General features: G+C 43.8%; 1 protein-coding gene across 2 annotated transcripts in view; it reads right to left on the bottom strand.

Annotated features, from left to right (window-relative positions):
• RSU1 (Ras suppressor protein 1) overlaps positions 1 to 13,809 on the bottom strand; it is a 213,631-nt gene extending 199,822 nt beyond the window's left edge. For both annotated transcript variants that reach the window (XM_027559851.1, XM_027559852.1), the window contains exons 1-2: positions 13,679 to 13,809; positions 13,328 to 13,439 (exon numbers count right to left, since the gene is read on the bottom strand). In XM_027559851.1, coding sequence (XP_027415652.1) covers positions 13,328 to 13,436 — 109 coding nt within the window. In that variant the 5' untranslated portion in view covers positions 13,437 to 13,439; positions 13,679 to 13,809. The remainder of the gene's footprint in view (positions 1 to 13,327; positions 13,440 to 13,678) is intronic.
• Between the last annotated feature and the right edge of the window lie 528 nt (positions 13,810 to 14,337).

The raw sequence follows: 14,337 nt of genomic DNA, 5'->3' as shown, positions 1-14,337 counted from the left end.
AACTCGGAAAGTTGTCACGTCCCAACACAAAACTTACTGTATATAGCCCCAGCCAACAATGGATGAGAAAACATAAACCAATGAAACATCAGAGAACCAAGCAGCAGACTCAAACAGATACAATCAACTGGTCTCTGGCAAGGGAGCAAAGGCAATTCAATGGGAAAAGGACAATGTTTTCAACCAATGGTGCTGGAACTTGACGTCTATATAAGGAGAAAAAAAGAAGAAAGAACCTAGACACAAGACTTGTAACTTCGAGAAATATTAACTCAAAGTGGTTCACTCTCTTAAATGTAAAATGTAAAAGCGTAACGTTCTAGAGGGAAAATCTAGGCAGTCCTTGACCTGGTAATGATGTCTTAGATACAACACTAAAAGCATTATCAGGAAAAAGAAAAAAAAGAAAAAAGGTGTGTCAACTGGCTGAGAATTCATTAAAAACACTTCTCCTCTGTAAAAGACAATGTTAATAAAATGGAAAGGAGAGCCACAGACTGAGACAAAAGTTTTTGCAAAACATGAATCTGATATAGGCCATCTTTGTAAAATACATCAAGAAATTTTTAATTCAACAATATGAAAGCAAGATCAGTTCAGATCAGTCGCTCAGTCATGTCCGACTCCTTGCAACCGCATGAATCGCAGCACGCCAGGCCTCCCTGTCCATCACCAACTCCCAGAGTTCACTCAGACTCATGTCCATCGAGTCAGTGATGCCATCCAGCCATCTCATCCTCTGTCATCCCCTTCTCCTCCTGCCCCCAATCCCTCCCAGCTTCAGAATCTTTTCCAATGAGTCAACTCTTTGCATGAGGTGGCTAAAGTACTGGAGTTTCAGCTTTAGCATCACTCCTTCCAAAGAAATCCCAGGGCTGATCTCCTTCAGAAGGGACTGGTTGGATCTCCTTGCAGTCCAAGGGACTCGCAAGAGTCTTTTCCAACACCACACTTCAAAAGCATCAATTCTTCGGCACTCAGCCTTCTTCACAGTCCAACTCTCACATCCATACATGAACACAGGAAAAACCAGAGCCTTGACTAGACGAACCTTTGTTGGCAAAGTAATGTCTCTGCTTTTGAATATGCTATCTAGGTTGGTCATAACTTTCCTTCCAAGGAGTAAGTATCTTTTAATTGCATGGCTGTAGTCACCATCTGCAGTCATTTTTGGGCCTAGAAAAATAAAGTCTGACACTGTTTCCACTGTTTCCCCATCTATCTGCAAGTGATGGGACCGGATGCCATGATCTTCGTTTTCTGAATGTTGAGCTTTAAGCCAACTTTTTCACTCTCCACTTTCACTTTCATCCAGAGGCTTTTGAGTTCCTCTTCACTTTCTGCCATAAGGGTGGTTTCATCTGCATATCTGAGGTTACTGATATTTCTCCCGGCAATCTTGATTTCAGCTTGTGTTTCTTCCAGTCCAGCGTTTCACATGATGTACTCTGCATATAAGTTAAATTAAAAAATGGGCCACGATTCATACTATATGCAAGTATCAAGTCACAGAGCACTACACCTGAAACAACTACTGTACATCAACTACGTTTCAATAAAAAATAATAATTTAAAGCATAACAGAAAAGAAAACCTACACAAAATAGACCTCACTTAAAAAAAAAAAAAAATAGGCCAAAGACCTTAATAGACACCACAAGGAAGATAAGCAGATGGCAAACAAATATACGAAAAGATTTTCCACATCACCTGCCATGAGAGAACTGCACACTCAAACAATGAGGTTCAGAGAGTCAGTTCCTAGGGATTGATAAGAAGTCCAGGGTCCCCAAGGAGGAGAAAGGGGTCTGGGGCTCTCCAAGTGGAGACAGGGGTCTGGAATTCTCAAGGAGGAGAAAGGGACAAATTTTTTTTTCCTCTACATTCTTTAGTCTTAGTCAATTACACAACTCAGTTTAAACTCTGTACTAGGGATTATACAACAACAATGTATCCTGCTGAAGGACAGTGTCTCCTTCCTGAAAACCCTCTGACTAATCCTGATATCTTAGAATGTATATTATGGGAGTGGGTCTGGTAGGATCTTTCTATTGTTAAATTCTCATCTTGTTATCCTAAAATGTAAATTGTGGGAGTGGGTCTGGTAAAATTTTCACAAACTTGAGACATTCTTTTCATTCACTGTAATAACTAATTAAAAAGTATATAACTCCCTTGCTAACACTAGAGGGGGGGCACTCTCCATCCCCCTTCTGATGTCTGTGTCAGATGCTTTCTCTATCTCTTTTACACTTTAATAAAACTTTATTACACAAAAGCTCTGAGTGATCAAGCCTCGTCTCTGGCCCTGGATTGAATTCTTCTCTTCCAGAGGCCAAGAATCCCGGCATCTCTCGTGGTTCAGCAGCAACCTTTCAAGATACTGCTACAAGTCTATTAGGATGGCCAAAATCAAGAACACTGAGAACACCAAATATTGAGAAGGATGTGGAGCAACAGGAACTCTTATTCATGGCTGGGGGACGTATGAAATGGCTCAGCTACTTGGAAGTCCATGTGTTGGTTTCTTAGGACACCAAGCATATTCTTACCATACAATCCAGCAGTCGTGCTCCTTCGCATTTACCGAAAGGAGTCAAAGAACATTCACACAAAAATCTGCACATGCATGTTTACAGCAGCTTTACTCAGACAAAACTGGAAAGCAGCCAAGATGTCCTTCAATAGGTGAAAGGATAAACGAAGCGTGGTGCATCTAGACAACGGAATTTTAGCCAATAATAAAAACATACAAGCCAGCAAGCCAAGAAAAGACACAGAAGAACCTGAAACGAGTATGACTAAGTCAAAGAAGTCTCTCTTTAAAGGTTACGTGCTATATGGCTTCAACTATGTCACGTTCTAGAAAATGCAAAACTACAGAGACATAAAATTTCAGTGATTGCCTGGGGTTCGGTGTCAGGTAAGTAGAAAGAGAACGGGGGAAAAGAAACCACAAAGGGTATGCAGGGCAGTGAAACTACTCCGTAAGACGCTCAATCTGTTAAAAGCCACAAAGTGTCTATGTTTCTGCTTTGCAAATAGATTCATTTGTTCAATTTTTCTAGATTCCACACATATGCAGTAATAAACGACGTTTGTTTCTCTCTTCTGGCTTATTTCACTCCATCTCTAGGTCCATCCACATCTCTGCAAATGGCATGATTTCATTCTTTTTATGGCTGAATAATATTCCATTGCATATATGTACCACATCTTCTTTATCTATTCCTCTGCTGAAGGACACTTAGGTTGCTTCCATGTCCTGGGTATTGTAAGCAGTGCTGCAATGAACACTGGGGTGCACGAATCTTTTGGATTGTTTTCTCCAGGTATATACCCAGGAATAGGGTTGCTGGGTCATATAGATGATTCACTTTGCTGTGCAGCAGAAACACCACACTGTAAAGCAACTATACTCTAATAAATTTTTTAAAGCTATCACGTGTTACAACACAGAGAGCAGACAACAATGTAAACTATGAATTTTAGTTAGTAAATCAATGCTGCTTCATCAACTGTAACAAAAGTACCACTCCAATGCCAGATTTTAACAACAGGGGAAACTGGAGGTTTAATAACAGGGAAAACTGTTGTAAAAAATGAAGTATGATTTTTTTTTTTTTAAAAAAAAGGAGGAGAATGGGGAGAGAACATGCATGAAACAACTGCTTCCAGCAATATCTTGGTGGAAATATCAGCATTGTTAATTGTGTATAATTGACCAGTTGTGTGTAAGGTACCAAAAACATAACTGTGAGATAGTCTAACATCATTAGAATCCTTGAGAATCAGGATTCTCCGAGTGGAAGAAAAGTAGAGACACAGCATTGAAGAAGTTCACTAAAAGCCCTGCAGTGTCATATTTGAATTGGACCCACCAGTAAAGTCTTTAGGTATTTTAATTTTTACATAGCGGACACAGGGGTGGGGAAGGAGATGGTGGGATGAATTGAGAGAGTGGCATTGACATATAATACACTATCATGTGTAGAACAGATAGCTGGTGGGAAGCTCCTGTACACCACAGGGGACTCAGCTTGGTGCTCTGTGGGTGACCTAGAGGGGTGGGACGGGATATATATATATATATATATATATATATATGTATGTATGTATGTATGTACGTACGTACAAATATGGCTGATTCATTTCTAAGAAACCAACACATTATAAAGCAATTACACTCCAATAAAAAAGGAATGTTATTAAGCCTTTGCCAGTCATTTATGTTTCAAATATTTCCCCCATATTTGGGACTCTTGCTTACATTTTAAAGAGTGTCCAAGGGCACACCCCATGACCCAGTAAGTCCACCCCTAACCTGTAACCAACAGACAGGAACATGTGTGCGGACATGGCCACAGCAGCAGTACTGGTGCCAGCCCTAGCCTGGGAGCCACCCAAACATCCATCAGCAGCAGCACAGATGTGGGAACTTAGGCTGTCACACCCTGGATCTGTTAACCAGCATCATGACACAAATGAACCTCATGAATAAGATGCCGAGCATGAGAACCAAAGAGCGGAGATCGTACTGTAAGCCCTCCTTCCTTTGAATGATGCTGATCAACTGGCAAAGGAAATCTACACTGTCAAGCGTCAGGAGGTGCCGATAGCCTTCAGTTTCTTGGTTTGAAGATCTGTCAGGCTGTACGGTCAGGTGTGCAATTACCTACAGGAACACTCCGATAAAGGCATTTTGAAATGGACCTTTTTAAAAAACAATGTGTACGTGTCTGGGGAAGAAGTAGATTGCTGTTTCCTGAGCCCAGTCAGCTGGAGTGTGGGAAGGTCAGATCCCTGAATACATTCCTCGATGGATACGGAATCAGTAGCCCATACAGGTAGGGGAGGCGGCTTCTGGAGCCAGCAGGCACTCAGTGGATGCTTGCCGAATTAGTGGTTTCATCTTTGTATGTGCACCTGACTCTCGAAAATGTTAGTGACATCAGAGAGGCAAGAAAGCATGAGCTACAGCACAGCTTCGGAAGTCTGACTGCCTGGCTTCAAGTCTACTACTCATTAGTGTACTAATACTTAAACACTTATTAGTGTACTGAAGCTCTGGGAATCTCTGGGTCCTCAGCTGCAAACTGGATAGTGAGAACAATGACGATGATGACAACAATCCTAATGGAGCTGTGGGGTTTAAGAGAAATAATCCAGGGACTTCCTGGTGATCCAGTGACTAAGACTCTTCTCTCCCAGTGCAGGCAGCCTGGGTATGATCCCTAGTCAGGGAATGAGATCCCACATGCTGCAACTAAGATCAAAGATCCTGTGTGTCTGGCAAAGACTCGGCATAGCCAAATAATATTTAAAAAAAAAAAAAAGAAATAATCTATATGCAGAGCTTCACACAATGCTCGGCATGTGGTAAGCAGTGTGTGCGTGTATGGATTAATACTCTCATGTATATAGCTTCAGTTACCTATTATTTTTATCCTTGTAGTAAAGAGTGTAGAACTTGAAGAATACATAATAGGCTGCATAGGCATCTTTCACAAAGCCTGAAGATGGAAATATTCACAGCTGTAAAAAATCTTGTCTTGTCTATGCAAACATTTGCACAACAACCATTTGGATACTGAGGTTGCAAACTGTGTCACCAATTTCTGCCTATTTCTGCACTGTGCTCTGAAAAACCAAGCGTCCAAGACCCCCTCCAGTTCACTACCTGGTCTGAGGTGTGCCTCTCATTAGCCCACTTTACGCTTAAGAACTGTTCTGAGTCTGGAGGCACCATTAACGCATACACACAGAAACATTAAGTGAAAAGGCTCTTGATGAATAACAGGTAAACTGCAACTACAGTTACCATTTCATGCAACTCAGGTTTATTCTACTGTGATATATGAAGACAGAAAAAATGAATTAGCACATAGTAAAAACAACAACATCATCTCATATGTGACTGTTAAGTCCAATTAAGAATAATAGCTTTTCACTAAAGCCTTAAGAAACTAGGAGGTTCAGAATTAACCCTGACCAGATAGAAACGAAGTTGCTTCTACCATTTTCTTCGACAGTTCAAGTCCTGCAGCAATGTGATAAACCTCAGTTTCCAAGCCGGAGGGTTGCAAGAATGATGCATTTTCTTGGCCTAGCACAGTGTTTGTTTTTTTAATTGGAGGCTAACTGCCTTACAGTGTTGTGTTTCTGCTATACAACAAAGTGAATCAGCTCTAAGTACACATATATCCCCTCTCTCGATGCTTTTTGTTTCTTAACGCCACAATCTATTTCTGGACTCTCTATTCCACTGGTCTACATGTCTGTTCTTATACCAATACGGTCCCTAGGTCAGTGTTTTTAAAGAATTCTGAAACTGACTGGCACGAGGTGAGCCCCGCCAGTCCAGCTTAACCCTGGAAGCCATCATTCCTTAAGGCCTGAGCCACACAGCACAAGATTACAGAACACAGCTGTTAGACACACCCAGGTGTGTGTAACGTGTGAGGCTGGGATTTTCTCAACCTTCTGTCCGCTCGCGTGTGAAACACATCCGCACCAGAGGCTGATGTGAGAAGCACTCACGGGTGCACCACTCAGAACTTCCGATGCAGACGTGATGGGCTGATGGTGGCCCTTCAAAGTCCTCTGGTGAAGCCCTGATCCCAGGGATCTCAGAGTGAGACTGTATTTGGAGTCAGAACTTTCAAAGTGTGATGAAGTAATGAAGCCACTAAGGCAGGCCGTAATCCAAGTTGAATGGCATCATCTCGGGCACAGGAAGTGGACACAGAGAGGGTCCAGGAACCCATGTCAGCAGAAGCCACGTGACACAAGACCGAAGGTGGCTGTCTGCAAAGGAGAAAGGCCTCAGAAGAAACCAACCCTGCCGACACTACCATCTGAGACTTCCGGCCTCCAAAACTATGAACAATCACCGTCTGTTGTTGAAGCTCCTTGGTTCACGGTGTGCTATACGGTAGCCCTGTTGTTGCTGTTCAGTCGTGTTCAACTCTCTGTGACCCCATGGACTACAGCACACGGGCTTCCGGTCCTTCACTATCTCCCAGAGCTTGCTCAGACTCATGTCCATCGAGTCAGTGATGCCATCCAACCATCTCGTCCTCTGTCATCCCCTCCTCCTCCTGCCTTCAATTGTTCCCAGCATCAGGGTCTTTTCCAGTGAGCCGGCTCTTCGCATCAGGTGGCCAAAGTGTCCCTATGGTAGTCCTAGCAGACTAATAAGGCAGACGATGTTATGCCAACATTTATCTTTTGGGCTTTACCGATGCCTCAAATCCAAAACACTGTTTTACACTGTTTAGCATCACACACCGATGAAATCTGCCCAAAGGGGACCCGGCAAATTCCATTTCACCCCCATCTTTCACTGGGAAACATGCTGACTGATCAGCAGCTCTCTGTCCAGAAGACTCTGTGCTGTCCGAGGAGACTCCAGGTCCACAAGGCAGTTCACAAGCCAGCATCAACGATGCTCTGGGCCAGACAGTTCATAACAAACTGTCTGGAGGTTTTTCAAACCGTGAGCTTCACAGATCAAGTGACATAAACGAAGGTATCTCCTGACCTGAAGAAAGAGACGTGATGAGGAGGGAGGGAGAGAGTGCCCAGGTGGCAGTGGACACTGGGGCAGGAGAGGCTGTATTTAGTCTTCTGAGGGACCGGAAGCAAAATGCAGAGGCTCGGCACTGCCCCCTACTGGCCAGGCATGTGCTCTACATGGACTGCTCTTGCAACATTTTTATGCTCTTTGGCTGAAACAAATAAACCAACCTGTGCGGACTTGCTATTCAAAGAAGCAAGAACCTTTACCCAATGTAAAAATTTCATCTCTAGCTTCTGCTCTATGATAGTGGATTTTGTTATATTTAGACTAGGTTTTCTTTAAACCAGGCTCATGTACATTTAGGGAAGGGAGAGACGGGGTCTGGTTTTCAAGTACTATTCTTATCAATTCTAGCACTGGTTTTCACAATTAAGAGCTGGCTAGAAAGGCAAAGCAGTGGACGTTACAGTTTCTTATGGTGACAATCTACTTTAGATCTATTAAATAGCCTATAGTTTTCTTAGAAGAGCACGTATTAATTCATCACTGGATAATTTAGAGCATTAGTAAGGAAGAAAAGTCCCAGAGAGACTCAATTTACATACTGTCCATCATGGAAAGAAAATACACTCAATACTGGATGGCAAATAATATTTTAATTATTAACTGAAAAACTGCCAGTGGTTTTGATATCCACCTCTTAGGCTCAACAGACCCAAGCCCATCACCATCAAAATCCTGTGAAACGCCCTGCTGCCCCCTCAGCGACCTTTCAGTGCCTGTGGCCCTGCACTTGCCGTGTGTGGTCACTTATTTCGCTGCTGACTTGTCACGCTCTGTGACAAGTCATCTCTACCTCGCCTTTCCCGGGATTTGTAACAGTGAGACTAGCTGGGCGAGGCCCCCACCGAGAATCTCAGAAACTAAAGAGATATTGTTTTGCAGTTATTACACCATCATAGATAAAATACATTTTTACATACTAATAATAGAATCCCCCGGTAGTGCAGTGGTTAGGACTCCATGCTTCCACGGCCGGGGGCAGAGGTTCAATCCCAAGTCAGGGAACTAAGACCCGTATGCCAATGTATCAGACAAAATGTAAAAGTAAAAAATAAATAAAATTTAAATAGTCCTATCATGATGAAAATCCCCAACAGGCACCACATTCCTGGGTTAACAACTCCTTCAGATAACCAAGCCAGGATTACATCTGTTGATTCTTTTGTAGACTCCTTTAGAAAAACAATTTCCTCACAGGCAGTTGAATTTTTTCTTTTAAAATTTATCTGAGAGATATTTAAGTCCTAGCTGGGGTGGGGGGAAAAAAAAAAACCTGATAAAAGTTTGACACCCAGAGCGCAATAAATGTGAAGAGATTAAAAAGTCACAAAAGTCTTAAAAGAAATGAAAAAGTCTGTCTGGCTCCTGAGACTTCCAGGAAGCTGATTACAGAGCCCTTCAAGAGTAACTTTATCATCTGGGTGAAGAGTTGCTGCATGGGAGAGAGTTTCCTCATGAAATCTCTTTAATAAAAAGTACAAAATTATACCATTCCTCCTGGAAGCTTTAAGGAGAACGCGTGTGTGATTACATGCCATGTAGAAAAAAAAAAGGAAAAGAAATAAAATGAGGGACTCCCCTGGTAGTTAAGACTCTGTACTTCCACTGCAGGGGCTGAAGGTTCAATCCCTGCTCAGGCAACTAAGATCCCACATGCCACGTGGTGTGGCCATAAAAATAAAAGGTTTAAAAAAAAAAAAAAAAAGAAAATGAGGGATCATTTCAGAAAAACAGTATATGGAAATCCCTGAAAATCCCTCCCAAAGGGCTAAAACACACCAGATTCCATTAAGCTGCACAGAAAACATCAAGACATAACCCACACAGATGGCTTACCTTGTCTACCTAACCCGGCTATTCCTGGTTCAGACCATCGACTGTGCTGGGACTGGTTATATCTGAGGCTTACACACTCTCTCTGGACATTCGTACGAACAGGTAACAGCCACTGTGTACTCAGAACTGGGCTCGGTGCTAAGCACTTGACATGAAGCCATGCACTCAGGTCTAAACCAGTGCCACGTGGGGACTTGTGCTGTACTGTGCTAAGTCCCTTCAGTCGTGTCCAACTCCTTGCGACCCTATGAACTGTAGCCCCCCAGGCTCCTCTGTCCATGGCGATTCCCCAGGCAAGAATACTGGAGTGGGTGGCCATGCCCTCCTCCAGGGGGTCTTCTGACCTAGGGATCGAACCCTCATCTCTTATATCTCCTGCTCTGGCAGGCAGGTTCTTTACCACTAGCGCCACCTGTACTTATGTTTCCATCTAATGAGGAGGCACTCGAGGCTCAGAAAGGTTAAGTCGTTTCTCTAAACTAACACACTAATAAGATGGACAATCTGAACCCAGTCTATTTGGCTCCAAGGCCCCACTTGTAAGCACTGGACCATGTCTGCCTCTCAGGGTCAGATCTGACCATCCCCAGAACCCGGCTGGACTGACAGAAAACTCTAAAACCTGGCTGATGTCTGTCTCCAGCCTAGGAAGTTTTCTTACCAGAAAGCTTTTGGTACCTCAACTCCAAAGTTGCATCTTTGAAAGGCAACTTACTGCCTTGGAGCAAGGGAAGTGCTGCGTTTATAAGACACAACTTTCCAAGCAGAAACAAAGCCTATTTCCTATGCTTAGAATAAGTACACAACAGCCACTCTTAGATTCAAAGCTTAATTCCTGCCCTTAGAGAAACTAAAAGTAAAGATAACAAAGAGAGGGACTTCCCTGGTGGTCCAGTGGCTAAGACTCTGCACTTCCACTGCAGGGGGCATGGATTCGACTCATCAGGAAACTAAGATCCCGTATGCCACACAGTATGGCAAAGATAAATAAATAAAAACAATAACTAAAAAAAGATAATGAAGGGAAAGCTTGAGATACAATAACCATTCTCTGTCCATGGAAATAACCTGTTCCCTGGGTTCAATCTTGATACTAGCACATAAAACCCTGGGGACCTCCCCGGCAGTTCAGTGGTTAGGACTTGGCACTTTCACAGCTGTGCCTGGGTTGAATCCCTGGTCGGGGAAGTAAGATCCCACAAGCTGAACAGACAAAATAAATTAAAAAAAATAATAAGCAAAAACCACATGATTATAGTCAAAATTTTATAAGCAAAAGACTATGGGAATCCTTATAGTACAGCTAACGTAATCATGCCGAATATTTTAATATCTAAGACATTAAAGTACATGGAGTAAGCATTCTGTACACTATTGACCACTGAGCCCCAGTGGAGGGTGGGGTCCTGAAGGCATCCTGGGACCCTCCAGACTCCAGAAGTCAGGGAGTTTTTTGCAGAAAGCAGTCACTTCTTAGGTCTAGCCCACTCCAGAGGATGGAGGCGAAGTGTCCAAATTCACTGCCACTAAACTCCCCAAGAAGCACTCCTGCTCTTCCTGAAGTGACTTCTCCAGGAAAATGTTAACAATGACCTTGCTTTTCAGCACTTCATACTACACCGGAAGCAGCTTTTTCAGGAAGCAAGTGGCTATCTTTTCTTCTTCAATACAAGCCAAGGCTTCAAAGAGATAAAACAACTGAACTGGAATAGCTCCACCACTCTCCTGACTTACAAATATAACATAGAGAACCCTCTTCAAAGCTGAGGAGTACAAAGTTCCTCTAGTGAGAGCAACCTTTTTTCAAGCCCATGAGAGAGACATCCTGAGGAGCAGAGAGCCGTGAGGCCAAGGGCACAGCTGAGCCAGGCCTCCTGCTTGCGCCTCAGCATCTTTTTCTGATGCAGCCGTGTGCCCAATGACCACTGTGACCCTGCAGGGCAGGGGCAGTGACGGGAAACATCGATGTTCCCAACCATCAGTTCAGCACCTGAGACCCCTGCTCTGTTGCTGTCACCAAGAAGCCACCACCACTGAGAAGTCAACACATTACAGGAGGCTGAGATGCTAACCTTCATGGCAGGTGTCTTCTGAAGGACTATCGAGTGTCAGTCACCTACAGTTTTCCATTCCCTGGCCTTCTGTAGAGATATATCAATGACACCAACCCTGATCTCTGTCCAAGGCACAAACCTGAAGCCATCTGAGACTGCAATCCCTGGTTTAAAGGAGAGAGTTGCAATAAAATGCCTGTTACAGGAAAATAACACTGAAAGCAATACAGTGTTTAAAGTACAGGGGCAGTTAGGGGGAAGGATGGGGGAAGAGATAGCTGGGGAGCCTGAGATTGGCCTGAATACTCTGCTATATTTAAAATGGGTAACCAAAAAGGACCTACTGTATAGCACAGGGAACTCTGCTCAATGTTACCTGGCAGCCTGGATGGGAGAGGAGTTTGGGGGAGAATGGATACATGTAAATGTATCATTGAGTCCCTTTGCTGTCCACCTGAAACTATCACAACATTATTAATCGGCTATGCTTCTTACAAAAGAAAACCTTAAGGGCAGTACAAGGGCAGTGAAAGTGGAGGTGAGAGGAGCATTAGGAAGACAGCACAACAGCAGGAAGAAGAAACAGAAGCCTGAACTAAGTCAGAAGGAAAAAAAACGGAAAAAGATAATGAGTCAAGAAATGCTTAACTTATCATGTAACTTTCATGTGGAAAAAGAATGGAAAATGATTCAGAAATAATTTCCCATTAAAAAACCAAGTGACACATGAAAAGATGCCCAATATCACTAATTATTAGAGAAATGCAAACCAAAACCACAATGAGGTATCACCTCACACTGATCAGAATGGCCATCATCAAAATGTCTAGAAACAAACAATAAATGCTGAAGAGGGTGTAGAGAAAAGGGAACCCTCCTACACGGCTAGTGGGAATGTAAATTGACAGAGGCACTACAGAGAACAGTATGGAGGGTCCTTAAAAAGCTAAAAATTGAGCTACCATATGATCCAGCAATCCCACTCCTGGGCTTGTAACCGGAGAAAAACATGTTTCAAAAGGATACAATGTTCAGCACTGTGTATAACAGCCAGCACATGGAAGCAACCTAAATGTCCAATGACAGATGAATGGATAAAGATGTGATACAGATATACAATGGAATACTACTCTGCCGTGAAAGAGAATGAAATAATGTAATTTGTGGTGACATGGATAGACACTGAGTGAAGTCAGAGAAAGACAATTATCATCTGATATCAATTTTATGCGGAATCTAAAAAAAAAAAACGATACAAATGAACCTATTTACAAAACAGAGTCACAGATGTAGAAAACTTCCCTAAGGGGGAAGAGGAGGAAAACTGGGAAATTGGGTTTGACATATACTCACTACTATATATAAGACAACTAATAAGGACCTACTGTATAGCACAGAGAACTCTATTTAGTACTCTATAATGACTTACATGGGAACCGAATCTAAAAAAGGGTGGATGTATGTATCTGTATAACTGAATCACTTTGCGTACAGCAGAAACCAGCACATTATAAATCAGCTATGCTCCAATAAAAATTATTTAAAAAAAAAACACCAAGTGGCTATTTAGTAAACTGTGGAAAATCCACCCAAAAAACATCAATCAGCATGGACGAATGATGAGATCCAGCAGCTACAAGTTCGTGTAATTCTTAACCTTGCTCTCGTGCCTGTTTTCCAGCTGAGAGAACAAATCTGAGTGCAAGCTTTCTGAGCTAAGCCCTAGACAAATGCCCTGTACAAGCACCAGGTGGGGTGGAAACCATCAGAATGTCTCGAACTGCCACCAGCAGTTACTTGTTAAACTGATAAACCCACCCTCTCCGAGAGGAAGGCCCTCCGGAGAACTTACACAGGCCGTTGATGTCCAGCATGTTAGAGATGCCTCGGTCACTCATGTCCACTTCCGGCTGGTTCTTCTCCCGGCTCTCTTCCACCAACTTTTTCAGAGACTTGGACATGACCTGTACCAAACAATAACAAAGCACGTGGGCGACGGCCAGAAGGGTGCAAGGAGAGAAATGAGCGAGCCCCCAGCTGACACTCTCCAGTTTTCCCCAGGTGCTGGGAAGTGGGCAGCGGCGGGAAGGGTCTGGGAACAAGGATGGGGGTTGGGGAGCGAGGGACAGAGAAGTGGGGAGGGTCCAGCACCATTCCCGCCGCGGAGAGAAGCAAACACAACTGCAACCACACACACACTCACTGCGGAGGGCTGCACTTAACAGGCAGAAACTACAGACTTCTGCAGCGAGAGATGCGCTCGGTCGGTGCAAGACGAGCACCCAAACGAGGAACACGCCCTGTCCCGGCACTCCGCGCAGGCGCACAACGGACCGCTAACAACTCCAGGCCCCGCCCGCTTCAGGCCCTTCCCTAATTAGGAGAACTGCTTACTAGACGTGGCTCAGGGCGAGGCTCCGCCCATAAAAGAATGCGTGCCCTGCGGCTAGCCAATCATGTATGCTGTTCGGCCTGGAGACTCCGCCCCACCCGTGGTTAGTGCCCCGCCCCCCCAGATTAGGCTTCGGATCGGAGAGAAGCCGCCCGGTGCGCAGGCTCAATTTGTAAATGGAAGCCAGAGTGCTGTGGGCGGAACCAGGGAAGTTTGGGCCGGGGTTCAGGCTGTGTCAGGGACAAGTGACAAGTCAATAGTCTCTCAGTGTGTTACTTCTTTAACTTACTGGAAGTTGCTACCCTGAATCCTTTCCCCACAGTTGTACCTCCCGGTACATTTTGAGCTCCAGAAAGCAAGAATTATCTGATGGTCTGTGTGTCCCTGGCGTCCAGGTCGCAATCATGGAGCCTTGAGTCACAGGACAGGGAATAGACATATGATAAATACGTGACCCCTGTGTTCTTATG

The sequence above is a fragment of the Bos indicus x Bos taurus genome, chromosome 13 (genome assembly GCF_003369695.1).
Source record: "Bos indicus x Bos taurus breed Angus x Brahman F1 hybrid chromosome 13, Bos_hybrid_MaternalHap_v2.0, whole genome shotgun sequence".
Lineage (NCBI taxonomy): Eukaryota > Metazoa > Chordata > Mammalia > Artiodactyla > Bovidae > Bos > Bos indicus x Bos taurus.
The sequence above is the reverse complement of the archived record's forward strand: the minus strand, read 5'-3'. Positions and strand labels throughout refer to the sequence as shown.